At 38.6% G+C, this 20416-nt stretch overlaps 1 protein-coding gene across 2 annotated transcripts in view; it reads right to left on the bottom strand.

Annotated features, from left to right (window-relative positions):
- LOC131933204 (glutamate receptor ionotropic, kainate 3-like) overlaps positions 1–17128 on the bottom strand; it is a 28766-nt gene extending 11638 nt beyond the window's left edge. The window contains exons 1-10 of one of the 2 annotated variants that reach the window (XM_059289999.1): positions 16964–17128; positions 15391–15565; positions 13656–13726; positions 12540–12730; positions 5975–6028; positions 5562–5658; positions 4643–4818; positions 3348–3455; positions 2324–2455; positions 1098–1274 (exon numbers count right to left, since the gene is read on the bottom strand). In XM_059289999.1, coding sequence (XP_059145982.1) covers positions 1098–1274; positions 2324–2455; positions 3348–3455; positions 4643–4818; positions 5562–5658; positions 5975–6028; positions 12540–12730; positions 13656–13726; positions 15391–15565; positions 16964–17081 — 1299 coding nt within the window. In that variant the 5' untranslated portion in view covers positions 17082–17128. Of the gene's footprint in view, positions 1–1097; positions 1275–2323; positions 2456–3347; positions 3456–4627; positions 4819–5561; positions 5659–5974; positions 6029–12539; positions 12731–13655; positions 13727–15390; positions 15566–16963 lie in introns of both variants that reach the window. The other variant, XM_059289998.1, reaches the window with a different exon arrangement.
- Between the last annotated feature and the right edge of the window lie 3288 nt (positions 17129–20416).

Genomic DNA, 20416 nt, shown 5'->3' with positions numbered 1-20416 from the left:
ACTGAACAGCCCCCCACCACCACCACCCACAAACCCCTTACCCCCGTCTGTAGGATATGGGTCATGACTGAACAGCCCACCCCCCCCCCCCCCGACCACCACCCACAAACCCCTTACCCTGTCTGTAGAAGGTGGGTCATGACTGAACAGCCCCCCCACCACCACCCACAAACCCCTTACCCCCGTCTGTAGGAGATGGGTCATGACTGAACAGCCCCCCCACCACCACCCACAAACCCCTTACCCCCGTCTGTAGAAGGTGGGTCATGACTGAACAGCCCCCCACCACCACCACCCACAAACCCCTTACCCCCGTCTGTAGGAGATGGGTCATGACTGAACAGCCCCCCCCCCCACCACCCACAAACCCCTTACCCCCGTCTGTAGGAGATGGGTCATGACTGAACAGCCCCCCACCACCACCACCCACAAACCCCTTACCCCCGTCTGTAGGAGATGGGTCATGACTGAACAGCCCCCCCCCCCCCACCACCCACAAACCCCTTACCCCCGTCTGTAGAAGGTGGGTCATGACTGAACAGCCCCCCACCACCACCCACAAACCCCTTACCCCCGTCTGTAGGAGATGGGTCATGACTGAACAGCCCCCCCACCACCACCCACAAACCCCTTACCCCCGTCTGTAGGAGATGGGTCATGACTGAACAGCCCCCCCACCACCACCCACAAACCCCTTACCCCCGTCTGTAGAAGGTGGGTCATGACTGAACAGCCCCCCACCACCACCACCCACAAACCCCTTACCCCCGTCTGTAGGAGATGGGTCATGACTGAACAGCCCCCCCCCCCCACCACCCACAAACCCCTTACCCCCGTCTGTAGGAGATGGGTCATGACTGAACAGCCCCCCACCACCACCCACAAACCCCTTACCCCCGTCTGTAGAAGGTGGGTCATGACTGAACAGCCCCCCACCACCACCACCCACAAACCCCTTACCCCCGTCTGTAGGAGATGGGTCATGACTGAACAGCCCCCCCCCCCCCCACCACCCACAAACCCCTTACCCCCGTCTGTAGGAGATGGGTCATGACTGAACAGCCCCCCCCCCCCACCACCACCCACAAACCCCTTACCCCCGTCTGTAGAGCGTACACCATCCCGTTCTCCCCCAGGGGACTAGAGCCGTTGGTCTTGACGTCCTCTGCCTCAAACAGCTCGTAGGAGAAGTTGACCTTCTTCTTGAGCAGGTCCAGGAGGTCAATGCTGAACCCGATGTAGCCGTCACCTCTCTTTATGACGAAGGGATCTTGCTGTAGGAAGATAGCAAACACTGGGGCATTAGAGTCGGCTAACGAAGGGATCTTGCTGCAGAAAGATAGCAAACACTGGGGCATTAGAGTCGGCTAACGAAGGGATCTTGCTGCAGAAAGATAGTAAACACGGGGACATTAGAGTCGGCTAACGAAGGGATCTTGCTGTAGGAAGATAGCAAGCATTGGGGCATTAGAGACGGCAAAATCAGTGTGTTGTGTTTAATTAAAATCTGGGAAGGTAGGGACCACAAAGAAATATCCAAACAAAGCTCCACTAGTGAAAGTAGTACTATTAGGAGGCCAGCTTGTGAAAAAAAGAATCATTAAAAGTGTAGCACCAGAAATTCCAACACCATATTAAAACAGCACTTGTAAAATGTGCACCATTAGAAAAAATGCACAAGTTAACCTAAAATTATGACAGGCTAAAAACTGTGACATTTTAGCTCCATTCAGAGCTTAGCATCAATACAATTAGTGGGCTACCTACAGTAAAACATTCAATACAAAAAGACTAGAGAAAGTAAAAGTAGCACCGTTTAAAGCACCAGTAAAACTAGCACCATTTTGAGTAATGCACAAGTTCAAATAGACTATATGGAGCAAAGCACAAGTAAAAGTAGCATCATTTTCAGTAAAGCACAATTTTAACTAGCACTATTTGCAGTGAAGCACCAGTAAAACTAGAACCATTTTGATTAAAGCATTAATAAAAATGGAACGGCGTGGTTGAATGGTAGAGCGTTTAGCTGCTAGCCTGAAAGTCTCGAGTTTGGATCTAGGTTTTGATTTGTGAAAGTAGAACGTCCCTGAGTCCACTCAACTGTGATGCTGGGCAAAATGCTGAACACACCATCACTTTATATGCCGTGGTGAGAAAACATGAACTCTACTTCATCAGCTCAACGGAATTCTAGGTCTAAGACGATTTTGTACTATGTACAAGTAAAATTAGCACCGGCATAGTAAAGCAACAGAAAAACTAGCACCATTTAGCTAACACCGCACCCATCATGTACAGCACCACACAAGAACTCCGCACTCACCTCTTTAGTCGCCACTCTAAGAATCTCGTCCTTCCCGAACAGGAAGTGCTCCTTGGCTCTGGTCCTGTTGACCCTAGACTTGAAGTAGTTCACGGTGCAGTCGTTGTTGTGGAACGTGATGTTGCCGGCCCTCTAAATATAGAAACAACTGCTCACTCGGTGTGAGTTACATTTACATACAGCCAGTGTTTTTTCCAGACCTTTTTCTCCGGGCGGCTCTTGAAAATTTCGTGGGGGAGAGTACTAAAATTTCTGGGGAGGGGGGGGGGGGGTCGGACACTGTTAAAAATATATTTTCTATATAAAATCCATTTCGTTAGGGGGGGAAGGGCGGTAAACACTCTTTTTCTTGGGGGGGGGGGGGGGGGAGGAGCATGGAAGAAACTGCATACAGTTGTACAGTTGATTGAAACATAATAATTAGATGTGATGTTGAAACATGCACATTATGACCTAAGTGTTACAACATAAAAACTTTGTTACGGTTATATGTAAAAACATATAGCCATACATCATGATGTAAGTGTCAGAAAATAAAAACTACATACGGTAGGTAAATCATTGTGTAATATACTAATACTAATTTTGAAACCTGTACATCACGATGTAGATTTACCGTAGTGGTTCATGATGATTTTGATGTTAAAACACATAGGCTTATATCATGATGTGTTGCAAAAGAAAAACCTACATACAGTAGATTTACTATTGTGGTACATGTACATCATGATGTAAGTGTTACAACACAAAAACCTAAAAACCTACTGACAGTAGGTTTAACTTTTACATTATGATGTCGATGTTGCAAGTACGTCATGATGTAAATGATTCATGACTAAAACCCACTTAGGGTAGGTTTACTGTAGTGGTACATGAAGAGATGTCAATGTTGAAACCAGTTTATCATGATGTGTTACAACACAATTACCTACTTACTGTAGGTTTACCGTAAAGGTACATGATAATGTCAATGTTGAAACATGTACATCCTGATGTGAGTGTTACAATACAAAAACCTACTTACGGTAGGTTTACCGTTGTGGTACATGATGATGTCGATGTTGAAACCTGTTCGGACCTTGGTCTCCTTGTGCCAGGCGTACTCACCCAAGGCACCGTGGTAGCGCATGGTCTGAGGGAGACACGGAAGTGACGTCAGAACCGGAACAAGCCAGGAGAGATAGTAGGCCTATGTGTATTACATGGCAGTATCATCGTTTAGGAAATATATTATTTAATGATACGTGTTTGCTAAAATGAGGTTAATTTTACTTTTAAAAAATAACCAATTTCGAAATTATTAATGTGCTTATAATATATAAATATATATATGAATATAAATATATATATATATATATATATATATATATATATATATATATATATATATATATATATATATATATTATTTTTCATTTTAAATAAATACATTCAGTTAGATGTTAGTTCGAAAATATAAATTTAGCATTTACAAAAAAATAATAAGATTAAAGTTTTAATAAAAGCTTGGCTATGTAAAGTACATACCAGTATCTACCTACCATGTAAAAGCTCTGAGCTATGTAAGTTACTGTTAGTACTGCTGACAACACACTGTTAGCGTGTATTACACAGACAGCTGTGCTAGTACATAGCATACTATTCCGAGTTATGCTTTTATAATAATTTATAAATATATACTTAATTTTGTTAGCAAGCAGCATCCCATTACCTTAATGTGACAAAGACACGCTTCTTCACAGCACACCATTCATACATAACAAAGCAAATTGTGTTAGTTGTTACACAGCTATGTAAGTTAGTACACAGCACACCAATCCATTCGCTCTAGATGCATTATGCTAAATGCTACACACCCTTCCATAAGCACTGGATGCTGCGCACCATTCTGTTAGCCCATAGCACACCATTCCGTTATCCCTAGACACATTATGCTATTTTCCGTTAGTACATAGCACAGCACACCAAGACGAAAGATGCCATAACCTGCGCACCATTCCGTTAGCGCATAGCACACGATTCCATCATCCCATGGCACATCATGCACCATTCTGTTAGCGCATAGCACACGATTCCATCATCCCATGGCACATCATGCACCATTCTGTTAGCGCATAGCACACGATTCCATCATCCCATGGCACATCATGCACCATTCTGTTAGCGCATAGCACACGATTCCATCATCCCATGGCACATCATGCACCATTCTGTTAGTGCATAGCACACGATTCCGTCATCCCATGGCACATCATGCAGAGTGTGAGACACACCCCCATGCCCAGCCACGCCCCCCAGCCTTACATCACGCTGTGTAACCTGGTTCTCCAGTTGCCACTGGAAGATCTCGTTAGACACGAATTTGTTCTCGGTGACGACCGGCGTGACGCAGTTCTTGTACTCGTTCATGATGACGTGTTTCAGGATGCCAACCACGTCCACGGCCAACCCGAGTTCCAGACGGGACAAGGTCATGTTGTTGGCCTTCACGACCTCTGGGAATGTGGACAACATCTGAGTTTAGCAAATTTTGATTTTTTTTTACATTCGGGTTTAAAATATTTAAAAGGTTTACCGTACTTGACTTTAACTTATGAAAAAGACAACCTTTGAAATTGTGTAGATTCGTGTTTAAAATATTTAAAAGGTTTACCGTACTTGACTTTAATTTATTAAAAAGACAACCTTTGAAATTTTTTACTTTCGGGTTTAAAATTTTTAAAAAGTTTATCGTACTTAACTTTAACGTATGAAAAAGTGACAAAAATACTTAAAGAGAACGTAATGTATTTGGTAATTAACAGCTTTTGAAATGTTTATACTAGCATTTAACAAACTTAGAACAGTTTACCATGCCTGATTTTAATTTATGAAAATGTGACAAGTTTCTATCTTTAGCTTTAACTTCATCTTCTTCCTACTTAAATTGTTATGTAGGAGAGGGGAGGGGGGGGGGGGGTCCGCGAACGCTATTAACAATTACGTGTCAACATGGTATGCGTCATGAAGGCCGTTGACTGCGACTTAAGCCTGCATTTATTTTTAGACTTTGTTTCATACCCTTTGTCCTTTCAAAAACAAAACTACCAAGGCAGCAGTTGTTTGATTTTTGAGTTGTCTCTCCTAGATGGGTTCCTATCCCCTGCTATCGAGCCTCGAACAAACTCGGAACTTTTCGGTTTAGCAGCCATGAGCTTTATAGACTCAACCACGCCATTCCACATCATACAAAACTTACCAGAAATATTGGGTGGAATCTTGGAGGAGACGAGCAGTTGCAGCCCAAATAGAGTACCCGGCCATGTTTCGTTTTCCCTGATCAGATCGTAAAAGTCCTAAATCGATTTAAAAAAACATACAAGATCAGCATCGCATTTCAAATCGAAATAATATAACGATTTCAGATTCATTTAAAACATAGCTGTGTTAAATTTTAAATTAACTTAAATTATTAACATTAATTCTTAAAAAAAAAAACAACCCATTTTATTTTATTATTATATTTACATTATGTTTTATCACTAAAGTAGCTACCAATTGTTGAAAACGTTCGTACATATTAAGAGAAGATATTTTTATATTAACAATACATCATGTATTTTATTTTTATTTTTTTTTTTTTTTTAAGGCGTAGAAAGATTATTTGCTTACAGGGTAGGTAACAAACCATTCGATTGAGTGATGGAGTAGATGGAGTTGCTGCGCCTGAAAATAAATTTCGACAATTTTTCATGAATAAATAACCCACTCAAGAGGCTCGAAAAGTCTATGTAATTATATTATTATTTTTTTATATTTTAAAAAATATTCAAAGCGATAAAATTATAGTTCCATTTGTAAGAATTAAAGCTGTTTCGGAACCATAGATTATTACACTCATTTTCATTTTTTTAATTGTTGAAAACCGTTTTGAATTACTTTATCAATTCAAATATTTTTTTTAAAAACCGCCCTCAACCTCTCATCAAAGTCAACAGAGAAAGCAAAACAATAAAAGTCACAACAATTGTTTTCCATGATAAATAAAATACACAATAGCGGTCAATGGGGTATAGCCTAGTACAGGGGTCGGCAACCTTTTGAAGCGGAAGAGCCAAAAGTTACAATTTTCAAAATTTCCCTGGTTTAAAAGAGCCACTAACATTTTTTTATTTCAAATATTTTATTTTTTTATTAAGATTATTAGTATTTGTGCAAGGAGCTGGAGAGCCGCATCTTGATATCAAAAGAGCCGCATGCGGCTCGCGAGCCGCAGGTTGCCGACCCCTGGCCTAGTAGTTTATTTATATTAAATAATTTAACACCCTCTATCACCACGACATCCTGACTCGACTAATCCAAATTAAAAATAAGTGTTAGCCAAATTACTATTATATCACTAGTAATTATTTGTTTGAATATTCTAGCCTTATTAAAACAGGAAGTCATTTTGTAATTATTTCACTAATGTTATAAAATATTCACTTTTGGTTGAAAAATATGCTTTCTGGCAACAACAATTCGGAACCAGCTTTTAAATACTATTCGTATACTTTACGATACACAATGAAAATAATTATTTCTTTGCTCTTGGAGAAGTGTGTCCAGAAATTAGCTAATTATTTTAAGTTGTGCTAATTGTAATTTACTTTTTGAAAAAGAAATTCTGTGTTTATATTTTTGATTACTTAAATCAACTGAACAGAGTTTATAGTGACGCTAAACACGGAATTATCATCAGATTTTGTTTATAAACTTCATACATATTAATTGACAATATTGCTGCAAATAATATCATATGGAAGTACCGACGAAAATACTAATATTTAAGTAAAACGACGTGGTTATTTCCCCTGAAAAAAATAAAAAATAAAACAATTCATTGACCTATATTGAGGATACAGTGTGGCGCCATGTTGTTGGCAGTTACTCGGCGATTCATTGGCAGGCTATTATGCAACATGTCGGCGATAGGACCTATGGGAATAGCGCAGGGCAAGCGTTGAGTATCTGGGTGACTCGGTTGCATTGGTGAGTGCTGAATTAGTATGCAGTTGGTGAGCGTCTAGGTGAGCCAGAGATTTTTATGGTGACCAAGAGGATTATAGATATCAGTTTTTGTTTTGTGTAGTAGGACACATGAAGGGATTTATTGCAGTCCCTTGAGCTCACCCAGCTTTAATGGGTTCCCGGGATAAGACTGGTAGAGAAAATGGTGAGATTTATTATTCATGGTATTAATGTGACTATGATTGCAAAAGGTTTAAATATCGTTCACCACTACAGATCATCATGTTTAATATGATTATCTTTATACAGAGGCGTAGCGGGGGGGGGGGGGGACATATGCCCCCAGGCGCCGAACTTAAGGGGCGCCAAAATGGGTTGAAAAAAAAATTGAAAGTTTGAGGGGGGGGGGGTGTAAATCGAAAGTTTGAGGGGGGTGCAAATCGGAAGTTTGTCCCCGGGTGCCGGGAAGGTTGCTACGCCTCTGTCTTTATAAGTTCGTATTTTTCCTAATTCTAATGTTTTAAGGAACCAAGCATGGTGTAACAACATAATACTTTACACATTACGTTCAAAAGATAAATTTATATGTTTTTATGTAACTCGATGGCCATTTTAAGTATTGGTCATTTTAACTGTAAGTAAACACCACCCTAACCACACCACTGCATCTACACAGCGATACCTTCCATGCTATCCTAAAGAACACCATAAAACATAACCCTATGCCTCACCTTAATTAGCCATTCGTAAAAGTCATCTGAACAAAAAAGGTTGTTATGACAAGATCATTAAAAATACATTTGACAAGATAGCCGTGTCCTTGCCCTGCCATTTACTCGAGTCATGCTTTTTAATTAACCGAGTTTTGCACTGGATCAGATGGATCTATACATGTATGTGTAACTAGGTTATGTGTGTGTTTGTGTGCAAGCGTGCGTAAATAAGGCGTGTATGTGTGTGTCTGTGTGTGACTGTGTGTATCTGTGTGTCTGTGTGTGTCTGTGTGTGTCTGTGTGTGTCTGTGTGTGTCTGTGTGTGTCTGTGTGTGTCTGTGTGTGTCTGTGTGTGTCTGTGTGTGTCTGTGTGTGTCTGTGTGTGTCTGTGTGTGTCTGTGTGTGTCTGTGTGTCTGTGTGTCTGTGTGTCTGTGTGTCTGTGTGTCTGTGTGTCTGTGTGTCTGTGTGTCTGTGTGTCTGTGTGTCTGTATGTCTGTATGTCTGTATGTCTGTGTGTCTGTGATTGTTTACATATCTTAATGTTACTATCTACGTATGCTTTTTTTTTGTTTCTCTGTGTATATGTGTATGTCTCTTTATGTGGGCTTGTGCCTGTGTGTGTGTCTATCTGTGTACATGTATGTCTAATTCTGTGCCTATGTATATATCTGTGTGTTTCTGTCTGTGACGCGGTATGCATGAGTGTTATTTACTTCTATATAAATCCAATATTTACATATATAAAACCAATATTTACATATAAAAACCAATATTTACGTATATAAAATAAATATTTACATATATAAAACAAATGTTTTCATATATAAAACCAATATTTACATTTACAAATTGGCGCAGTTTGTTCACGATTTCTTCCCTTCAAGCACTCAATCCCCCACGATGCTCTTCTCCATTCTTCCCATCTCCCCCCCCCCCCCACCCCCCACCAAGCCCTCTATAAATTCTCAGCAGTCTAAAATTTCCTGGTGGTCGCCATTGAGGCTAATCGCTTCAGTGACACGTACAGAAAGGTTTCAAAGTTGCTATTTGTTTTTTTTTTTGTTTTTTTTTGTTTTTTTTTTTTTTTATCAGGTGAGTACTAGAAATACCTCACAGTTCCAGACCATTAGCAGGTGAGGAATGTACGTCATCACTAGACTCCCATGCAATGCTCCATATGTCAATGAATGCAATTATCAAGGGAATTCACCACATACAAAAATAAATGCTGGAATTTTATTTTAAAATTAGATAAACATTGGACGATGCTTGACTGATATTTTTTTTTGCTTTATTCGACTTGTACTGGGTGCGTTTTAAGACTTGGTTTGTTTGTATTTGTGGACATGCCATAATTTAACGCTTTGGAAGAAAAACACACTTTTTTGCAAGTTTTTATTTTTTTATTACTATTTATGTTTATTTCTATAATCATTATAAAATATGTTTTAACTTTTTCGTCATTTTTATAATAGTTAAACGGATGTTCTGATTTTGAAAACACGATATAGACCTATATATTTGCGAAATAAAAGCAAGACTAGTAATTAAATTAAATTAAACTTAATTTTTTTAAGCAAACCATTCGCTAGTTGGCTGTTGATTTTTAAGTAACCAATGTAATGCATTTTATCTTTTTTTAACCTGACGGTCTATATGGCGAGAGAATAGAATACAAATAAAGCTAAAGATTCCTCTTTAGACCTAACGATCCATTAGACAGATGAAGTGGAGTTCATATGTTTCTTGACCTCGGCATATAAAGGGATAGTGTGGTCAACAGTATGCCCAGCCGCCCTTACTTTCCCTAACATGAGTTAGGTACCCATCAGGGTTGGGTGGACGCAGGGACGTTCCACTAACTTGAACCGGATTAAGCTACTGTTATAAAATTCAAACATAAAGAATGTTGCGTTGTGTACGCTAGTGAACATAGAAAGGTCAAGCTGACATAGAAATAATTTACAGCATATTTCCTTTTTTTTTTTTTTTTTTTTTGGATTCTGTTATTTTCATCAAGGTAAATTTAGATAGGAAACCGGGGACGGCTTGATAGAGAGCAAGAGTAAATAAATGGCTAACTTAAAAAGTTCTGAGTTCGCTCCCTTGGACAACAACACATCTAGGAGAAGAAACAAGGCAACACCAAAATCTAACAAATGCTGCCGTGTATATTTTTCTTGGTCGTACATAAACTATAGAAAGTATCCCAGAGATAAATTAATTTGGCACGCAGTACCAATTTTACAATTAAGAACGAAGAAGAAGTAGAAGTTTGACCCCATAATAATCCTAATCCAGAGATCAAGAGGGAGGCATAGAGAGAGAGAGAGAGAGAGAGAGAGAGAGAAAGAGTATTCAGACTAGTGGGCTACTATTTTAATATCCAACATGCCCCTATATGGCGCATAACAGGCTGACATGTAATACTTTATTGTGTTGGAGGAAATCCAGTCCCACATTACGATTAACAACGAAGAGGAACAAGAAGAAAATCTCCAACACGACTTAACCGATAAGCATACAGACTGACGTCATAACTGATTAGTATCCAAATTAACGACCTACTATTTTTAGAATCCATCAACGACACGCTGATTAGTAATTAGACTTACGTCAAAAAGAGATGAGTATCTTAATGACTACGGGATTATGATCTAGAGACGCGTCATTGAAGTTAAGCACCCCGGTCACGTCTTTCAATCAAGATTAGTAGCATCACACTTTGAAATAGATACCGTTCTCCTAAAGATAAGTATACTTTGATCTCCAATCTTTTTAAAAATTTCTATTTTTTTTTTTAAAGATAAATACAAGCTGTATAAAAATTTAAATATTTTAAGCTTTTAAAAAGATTAAGTAAATCTGGGATTAAAGGATTATTTTTTACAAAGATGAGGTTTGACATTAGAAATTTTGAAACCTTTGAAGAGAGTCGTACGTTTTTTTGTTACTCGCGTGTATAAATATAGGAAATGTTACATGCAAGTGTACAGAGGCTTAGCGCATGTTTAATTCGTCTAGGTATGGTTGATAAGATTAGCGTTAGGGTAAGCTCTAGTTAGAACCAAAACCATGATGGGAATAAGCTTAAATCTGGTGCATTATTCTGTAATGTGGTGGTTGCAAAACACATGAGCTCTACTTCACCTGTCCTAGTAAGCGTTTGTTGGCACTATAGAGTTGTTGTTTTTAATACGCTAGTATGGGTCATTGTGTTGTTTTTATTTAGCTGGCCCGAATGTAGTAAAGGTGTAGATCGGATTATCCGAATGGCAGATAAAGTAGAGTTCATATGTTTCCAAGAAAGGTCGTTAATCACCTAGTTGGTTAGATGCAAATAGGTCATTTAAGCTCTGAGTCGACGGACACAGATAGGTCATTTAACTCCCAGTTGGAAGAACTCAGATTGATAATTTAAGCTCCATGCTAGAAGAAAACACAGATAAGTCATTTAAACCCCGAGCTTAAATGACACATAAACTCTAGTTGAGCTTCAACCAGACTATGCTTTTTCTCAGTATTGTAATCCGTTTAAGCTTAACTCATAAAACCTGAAATAATTCATGTCAAATGTAAATTATAGTAAGGCAATTTAGAAGTTTAGCTTTTCAATGTTATTAATAATTGCAGGCTATAAAATATTTTTAAATTTAAAAGTTAAAAAATTATAATTAGAACGCTAATTAAAAAAGACAGGACCGGGAGTGACGTCAGTCATTGAGGACAGAAACACGGGCAGGTAACTCAAGCAGGCATAAAATCACCGATGATCCGAGAGTTAAAAAAGGGGAAGTTGTAGTGTGGGCGGACACTTACATGTTCTGGGATTTTTTTTAATTTTTTTTTTTTAGTTTAAAAAAAATAAATATTAAAGGTGTGCGGCTTGCGTGAGTACCCCCTGGGGTGAATGGGGAGTGCAGGCTAAAAATAAACTACCGTCTGGTGGGGCGGGATCTCTGGCCACAGTGAAAACACATAGAAAACCGCTACTATCAACGCAGTATAAAATCGTATCTTCGCGTTGTATATTATGTATGCTCGCTACGACATATTACTTTATGTTTAATTATAAAATGTTGATACCACTATTTTGCTATTTCCTTAATTGTTTTGTGTGTAGAAAAAATGTGTTATATATTCAATGTTTTAATGAATAATGACGTAAAATTAGCTGTTCGTAGTAGGCCTATAGCCATTCTTAATTAAAAAAACCAACACTTAAGAATATTAAATCAATTATGGCAGTTATGTATGTTGTTTTAACATCTTGACTTACGTTTATGGGTATGTACACCTAATAATATGTATGTAATAAGAGCTACGCAATCTTTAACATGTTGATAAGCAGAGTGTACATGTTATGTGTAGAATTTTCAATCTCAAAGCATCATTCGTTTCAGTTAGACCGATATCAATCGCACACTGGAAGGGGGGGGGGGGTATATAAAAGACTTACAAATATAGGTTTATATATATATAGACTATAGACATATATGTTTTTTCCACGTACCGCTATGAGAACATTCATGACGACATCTCGCTTGTTTGAGTGTAGGATGAACCTCTCTTTTTCTGACTTGCGCAGTTCGATCAGGTTTCTGACGAGTTCCGGGTCATCTGGTGACCTGACCTTATTTGGGAGACGTATGGGCCACACGGTGACGTTGTTCTGCCCCAGGCTCAGCACGGGGGAGAAGTCATCTAGTGATACAGGTAAGTCATGTGAAGTCATTTTGTGATACAGTCATGTGAAGTCATCTAGTTATACAGGTAAGTTATGTGAAGTCATCTAGTGATACAGGTAAGTCATATGAAGTCATCTAGCGATACAGTCATGTGAAGTCATCTAGTGATACAAGTAAGTCACTTGAAGTCATCTTGTGATACAGTCATGTGAGGTCATCTAGTGATACAGTCATGTGAAGTCATCTAGTGATACAGGAAATTAATGTGAAGTCATCTAGTGATACAGGTAAGTCATGTACGTCATCTAGTGAAACAGGTAAGTCATGTGAAGTCATCTAGTGAAACAGGTAAGTCATGTGAAGTCATCTAGTGGTATAGATGGTATAGTTATCTAAATCGTGAAAGAGGTAAGTCATTTAAAGTCATATAAATAGTGAAACAAAAACAAAAAGCACTAAATAAAAAAATAAAAATTAATTTGGTGTAACATTACTAAAGCAATGTTCTTCTTCCCTTCTTCTTAATCCCGTTCGTGCCCAAGACACATAGGGCAGATGAAGTAGAGTTCATCTGATTTATTGACCTCGGAATATAAAGGGATAGGGTGGTCAGCACTATGCCCAGCCGCCTTTATTTTCCTAACGTAAACCTACCCACCATAGACTTACCACTGATTTGAATCCGGATTCGAACTCGAGACTGGTGTTAGCAGTCGAGCTCTCTACCTCTAGGCCACGCCGTCTCAAAGCAAGGTTCTATCTTTACTAAAAACTAAAGCCTGGTCGCTCACTTATATAAAATATATTCCCTAATATAGAGTTTATTAATAGGTTTACACTGTATACCATAATATAAAACATGTTCATTTTTCATCATGAATCGTTGCCTATGGGAATCAAATACACCTCAGTCTAAGATGAGATTATCAGCCATGCCCTACCTTGTGCGAGGAATGCAACATTCTTCCATCCTATCCTGATCACCGTCTTTGCTATACCCGTCGATAAGGAACTAGGTAGAATAAGACAAATCATGCTATTAATTAAAGTTAAAACAAGATATTAATTAGTTAATTTCAGCAGGTTTATCATATGTATTTATTTAGTAACTTATCTCCTATATTAATAAACAGTAAATTAATTGATGTGAATTAATTCAGTTAGAAAGTTTAGGAAAAAATTGCTTAATAGCTCATCAGCAATAACTAGTACTAGGTTGGGTTGTTTGTGTGTATATATGTGTGTGGGGGTGTTTGGGGGGTGTGGGGGTGGGAGGTGGGGGTGGGTGGATGTGGGAGGTGGGCACCGTGGGTGTTTGTGTGGGTGTGGGTGTGGATGTATGTGTGTGTGTATGTGTAAAGGGGATTTGGGCACAACCAGATACATTATATAATATAACGGTTCGTGTCTAACAAAATGGTATATTACATTATATTAGATGAGAGTTGGCGGAAAAAGTGTAAAGTGTTCATTAGTCTGTGAAAGAAAGTTTCATTATTTTCTTTGAATAATATTTGCAAAGATACATAGGTATGTGAAAAAAAGTTTCACCTGGTTCAGTTGCCATTAAGTTAATTACAGGAGGGCTGATTATAAGGTCAATTAAACTAGATCTGATTACAGACAGGTAAATTAATTACGCTTGAACAGATCATAATAATTACAATAAAAAGGCAAACATACCTGGCTTCCGGTAAGATCAAACCTACCGGTAAAACCTACCTGAATTCCGGTGAAACCTAACTGTGTTCCAGTCAAACCTACCTGTGTTCCAGTCAAACCTACCTGTGTTCCGGTAAAACCTATCTGTGTTCCAGTCAAACCTACATGTGTTCCAGTCAAACCTACCTGTGTTCCAGTCAAACCTACCTGTGTTCCGGTCAAACCTACCTGTGTTCCAGTCAAACCTACCTGTGTTCCAGTCAAACCTACCTGTGTTCCGGTCAAACCTACCTGTGTTCCAGTCAAACCTACCTGTGTTCCGGTCAAACCTACCTGGGTTCCAGTGAAACCTACCTGGGTTCCGGTAAAACCTATCTGTGTTCCAGTCAAACCTACCTGTGTTCCGGTCAAACCTACCTGTGTTCCAGTCAAACCTACCTGGGTTCCTGTAAAACCTACCTGGGTTCCGGTAAAACCTGCTTGGATTATAGTCAAACTTACATGGGTACCGGTAAAACCTGCTTGGATTATAGTCAAACTTACCTGGGTACCGGTCAAACCTACCTGGGTTCCAGTAAAACCTACCTGAGTTCCGGTCAAACCTACCTTTGTTACTGTAAAACCTACCTGTGTTCCGGTAAAACCTACCTGGCTTCCGGTAAAACTTACATGGGTTCCGGTAAAACCTACTATGGTTCCGGTAAAACTTACATGGGTTACTGTAAAACCTACCTGGGTTCCTGTAAAACCTACCCGTGTTCCGGTAAAACCTACCTGGGTTCAAGCCAAACCTACATGGGTTCTGGTAAGATCAAACCTACCTGGGTTACTGTAAACCTACCTGTGCTCCGGTAAAACCTAACTAGGTTCAAGCCAAACCTACCTGGGTTCAAGCCAAACCTACCTGGGTTCCGGTAAGATCAAACCTACCTGGGTTACTGTAAACCTATCTGGGTTTCCGGTCAAACCTACCTAGGTTCCAGACAAACCTACCTGTGTTCCAGTCAAACCTACCTGGGTTCCGGTAAGATCGAGACCACACGTTTGGGATCCATCATGCCGGCATTCTGTCCGGCAGCTGACGTCAGCATGTGCACCTGCTTGGTGATGACGTAGGAGGTCGATGAAAACACCTCGATGAAAGGACCGATGGCCACGGCGACGTTACTGCTGTCGAAGTTGTCTCTGGCTGATGACGCAAAATAAGATAATGAATTATTTAATTAATTACATTACGTCTGTTAATTAGAGTTGCGGATGGATAGGGCATACCCTTAGAAGGGAAGAGGACATCATCGCGATGAAAACGCTAAACTAGAATTCCCATGTAAAGTGGAAAGTAAGCCGGCCAAGGAAATCCTGGAAATAGATGCCAAAAGCTCTAGCATTAGACCACGCCATATCACATCGCTGCGTATTACAATATGCGAAACACTTTCACGTAGGCACTGGAGACATCTGGAGTACACCCATATAAGTAAAGTTCCCACTCCAACCTAACGGCAGAGGCGTAGCGACCCTTCCCGGCGCCCGGGGACAAACTTTCGATTTGCACCCCCCTCGAACTTTTCATTTGCACCCCCTTCCTCCCCCCCCCCCCCCCCGTCGAACTTTTCATTTGCACCCCCCCTCAAACTTTCAATTTAGCGCCCCCCCCTAAGGTCGGCGCCCGGGGACATATGTCCCCCCGTCCCCCCCCCCCCTCGCTACGCCTCTGCCTAACGGTCCATGGGGCAAGTTAAAGATTATGAAAGGATAGTGTGGTCATATAAAACTATGTAATAATATGGAAGATACGCTTTCATGTAAGTACTAAGGAATCTCTCGGCGATTCTTATGAACTCGTAGCTAGACCTAAGTTTACCCTACTAAATTTTTCATTGAAAAAAAAACAGTCGTCTGCTCCTTGCCAGTATTTGTTCCAGCCGATCAACACCTGACGACATTTCCCACCTCTAAGTACTGGTTTTACAAAACTCAGGTATGTCTGGTATTTCCATCACGTTTTCTCAAGTAACGAAATATTTTTTATCAAATTTTACATGTGGTTTTTATACAATAAACATATTTTGAAAACATCTAGTGTAATATGATATTATGAAGCGTTCAGTGTGTTTCATGTTACGCCATGTGTTTATAGAACCTGACATAAGTTTTCAAAATAGTTCAATGGCTATAATTAAACGTTAATAACAAACGACTAGCAATCAGAGGACAAGCTATAAAAGTCAAACAATTCTAGGTACTATTACAAAATGGACTAAATTATCATTCAAATCTGTTGATGTAGATGAAGTAGAGTTCATCTGCTTCAGAATATATGAACGGATAGCGTGGTCAGCACTATGCCCAGCAGTTTTAGCTTCCCCTAACGTAAATTAGGTACCCATCAAAGCTGGGTCGGCTCAGGGACGTTCTACTTATTTAAACCCGGATTCGAACTCGAAACTCTTGGGTTAACAGTCATAGCTCTCTACAGCAAGACCTCGCCGTATGTGTATGTAGTCAGAAAATTTAGTTCAGTTAGAGCCCCCCCCCCCTCTTGAATTCCCTGGATTCGCCTATGATAGTTTCTAAATGCACTGACCCTTCACAAGACTGTCATAGAAGGCCTCCCCGTTCGTTTTGTTCAGGTTGAGCGGGTTGAACAACAGCTTGCAGTTGCCCTCCGACTTGGGGTTGGACTTGGTCGTGTCTCGCATCATGATCTCGGCGATATCCGAGTACAGTCTGGCGTCGTTGGACCCGGGCATACCCAGTACCGCTGTGGGGGAGAATAAGGAGAACAATGTATTGTGATGACCGGAGACTTGTAGCTACACGTGGTGTAGATTCTGCAATGTATCGATACAGTCTGGCGTCGTTAGACCCGGGCATACCCAGCACCGCTGTAGAGGGATAAAATTAGAAAATTGTAATATGATTTCCGGAAACTAGTAACTACATTTGGTGTTTGTTTGGGTTTTTCCATAAGTTTCAGCAGTGTAACGATACAGTCTGGCATCGCTGAAGCCGGGCATACCCAGCACCGCTGTGGAGGGATAAAATTAGAAAATTGTAATATGATTTCCGGAAACTAGTAACTACATTTGGTGTTTGTTTGGGTTTTTCCATAAGTTTCAGCAGTGTAACGATACAGTCTGGCATCGCTGAAGCCGGGCATACCCAGCACCGCTGTGGAGGGATAAAATTAGAAAATTGTAATATGATTTCCGGAAACTAGTAACTACATTTGGTGTTTGTTTGGGTTTTTCCCTAAGTTTCAGCAGTGTAACGATACAGTCTAGCTTCGTTGGAGCCGTGCATCCCCAGCACCGCTATAGAGGAGAATAAGGAGAAAATTGTAATTTGATTTCCAGAGACTAGTAGCTACAAATGGTGTTTGATTAGGGGGTTTCCCTAAGTTTTCCGAGTATCCACAGTACCGCTGTGGGTGAGGAAAAAAATAAGAAAATTGTAATTTTGATTTCTGGATACAAGTAACTACATTCTGTGTTTGATTAGGAATTTTCCTTAGATTCTGCAGTGTAACGATACAGACTAGCTTCGTTTGATCCGAGCATGAGGGTTTTCCCTTTGATTTTCAAATGGGCATCCCCAACACCGCTTGGTGGAGGAAAACATGAGAAAAATTGTAATTTTTTTTTCCGGAGACTAGTAACTACATTCGGTGTTTGATTAGCGTGTCCCTAAATTTTTGATATGGGCATCCACAGCACCGATGTCGAGGAGAATATGGCGAACATTTTATTTTGACTACCAGAGACTAGTAACTACACAGTTTGATTAGGGTTTTGCTCTTAGTTTCGGCAACGTAATGATACAATCTAGCGTTGTGCATATATTTTAGAACAATTTTCATATTATAACTCTAAAGAATTATTTTAACGTTATATACGAAATTATACCATTAATGTAAACACTGTATTGGTGTTTTGAAAACAAAACGCATCACGAAAACATCAACACAGATCACTGCTTGCAATATAATTCGTTAGCCTTAATTAACGATAATAAAACATTGAAAAGATAAAATTGAATAAACATAAAACATGAACTCTAAATGTACTTAAAATATCAGGTATACTCAAATCAAAAGCCTGCGACTGTAGCAAATACATATTATATACCACACAGCTATGTTCCATTCTAAAATTGGTTTAGATTCTCATCAGTAAAGCTTTAAACATAATGCATAGTATAAAATATGAAACATTGAAAACCAACAAAATATTTAAATCTCAAACCTATTCAGACAGATATATTTTGTTTACGTTCAAATTGTTTACTTTACTAAGGATGTAAGTTATAAACTAAAGATTCTACTTTTTGAGAACCCTTGTTTCTTATCCGGTAAAATTCTCCCCACGCAACTCATTAGCTGTTACACGATTTTTTTACGCACCAAGGATAATTTATAAATAAATCATTTCAGGTGCGCAACTTTTTCCTTATATTTTTTTGTTTTTCCTCTGGACTTACAGACCAGACTGTTGATAAAAAGATGTAAACTTTCTGCAACAGACTAGGCAGAAGTCTTACAGTGCAGGTGGGAAAATATTTTCTGCGCGTTCGTAATTAGTGCGTCATGGTGTGCAAAGATCTAAAGGTCTGCATTGGGATTAGTGCTGTAAAGTGCACGATTTTTCACACCCCCTGCAGTGCGGGGTACTCGCGTCGTAGTTTTTTTAATGAATCAAATTAGCGTACTTTTATAATAAGTACGAGTTTTAAAACATGCCCTAACAGACTTAGAAGTAAAATGGGGTATGTGTGAATTACTTATGAAAAAACAAAAACAACTGTTATTTTAGTAAAGTTTACATAGTTTTAACATTTACCTTTACATACTCGACGGTACAATTTAGAGGTAGAGGCCGACAAGTGATTTTGTGTTTTTAAAGAGAGCTAGACGTCCTAGAGTTTCACGAAAGCAACATATTTCTCTCTCTTTCTCTCTCTCTCTCTCTCTCTCTCTCTCTCTCTCCCTATATATATACATACATATATATATATATATATATATATATATATATATAATATATATAGTATATATATATATATATATATATATATATATACTATATAAATACACACACATATATATATATATATATATATATATATATATATATATATATATATATATATATATATATACACACACATATATATATACTATATATATAATATATATATATATATATATATATATATATATATATATATATATATATATATAATATATATATATATATATATATATATATATATATATATATATATATATATATACACACATATATACATATATATATATATATATATATATATATATATATATATAAATAATTATATATATATATATATATATATAAAGTTACATATATAAACAAAACTACCAGACTTGACTGTTGCATACTTTAGTGTTGAGCGAGCTCAGTAACTTATTAAAGTCTTAAACTTTAAATATAGGGCTACCATTCAAAGGCACTTTTACTCAACCACGATATTTTAAAGATTCATCATCATCTTTCCGCGCTCACGTGCTAGACACATATGACTTTTCCCTGTCACCTACGTTTTCCTAACGTAAGTCAGGTACCTATGTGGGCTAGATGGACTCAGGGACGTCCTACTCTAGTTAGAAATCTGAACTCTTTAGCTTCGATTACACCGTCCCCATTTTCAAGACAGCCAGGATTTAAAAACTTTCACGGTTTAAGATGTCTGTGAAACAAGCTTAAACCTGAGCAATAAATCACTAACAATACTACCCTAAACTAAACCCCTAACATGATAAAAACTCTCTAAATCTAAGCACTAAAACAAAATTGGATATAACAATGACTTTAGCCCAGCTGAATAGCGTAACTATATACCTAAAACTCAAATCCTAAAACGCCATACATTTTCTGTTTTTCTATACCTAAATATATTTCTGTCATAAATCTAACAAAGATGTTTTAATCTATCTCAAATAAATAATTTTTTCTTTCAACAATTTTAAATCAGATTTTATTTCCCCCACAAGACATCA

This window comes from Physella acuta, unplaced genomic scaffold, assembly GCF_028476545.2.
Source record: "Physella acuta isolate Inbredline_101_S28 unplaced genomic scaffold, ASM2847654v3 ptg002402l, whole genome shotgun sequence".
Classification (NCBI taxonomy): Eukaryota; Metazoa; Mollusca; class Gastropoda; family Physidae; genus Physella; species Physella acuta.
The sequence above is the reverse complement of the archived record's forward strand: the minus strand, read 5'-3'. Positions and strand labels throughout refer to the sequence as shown.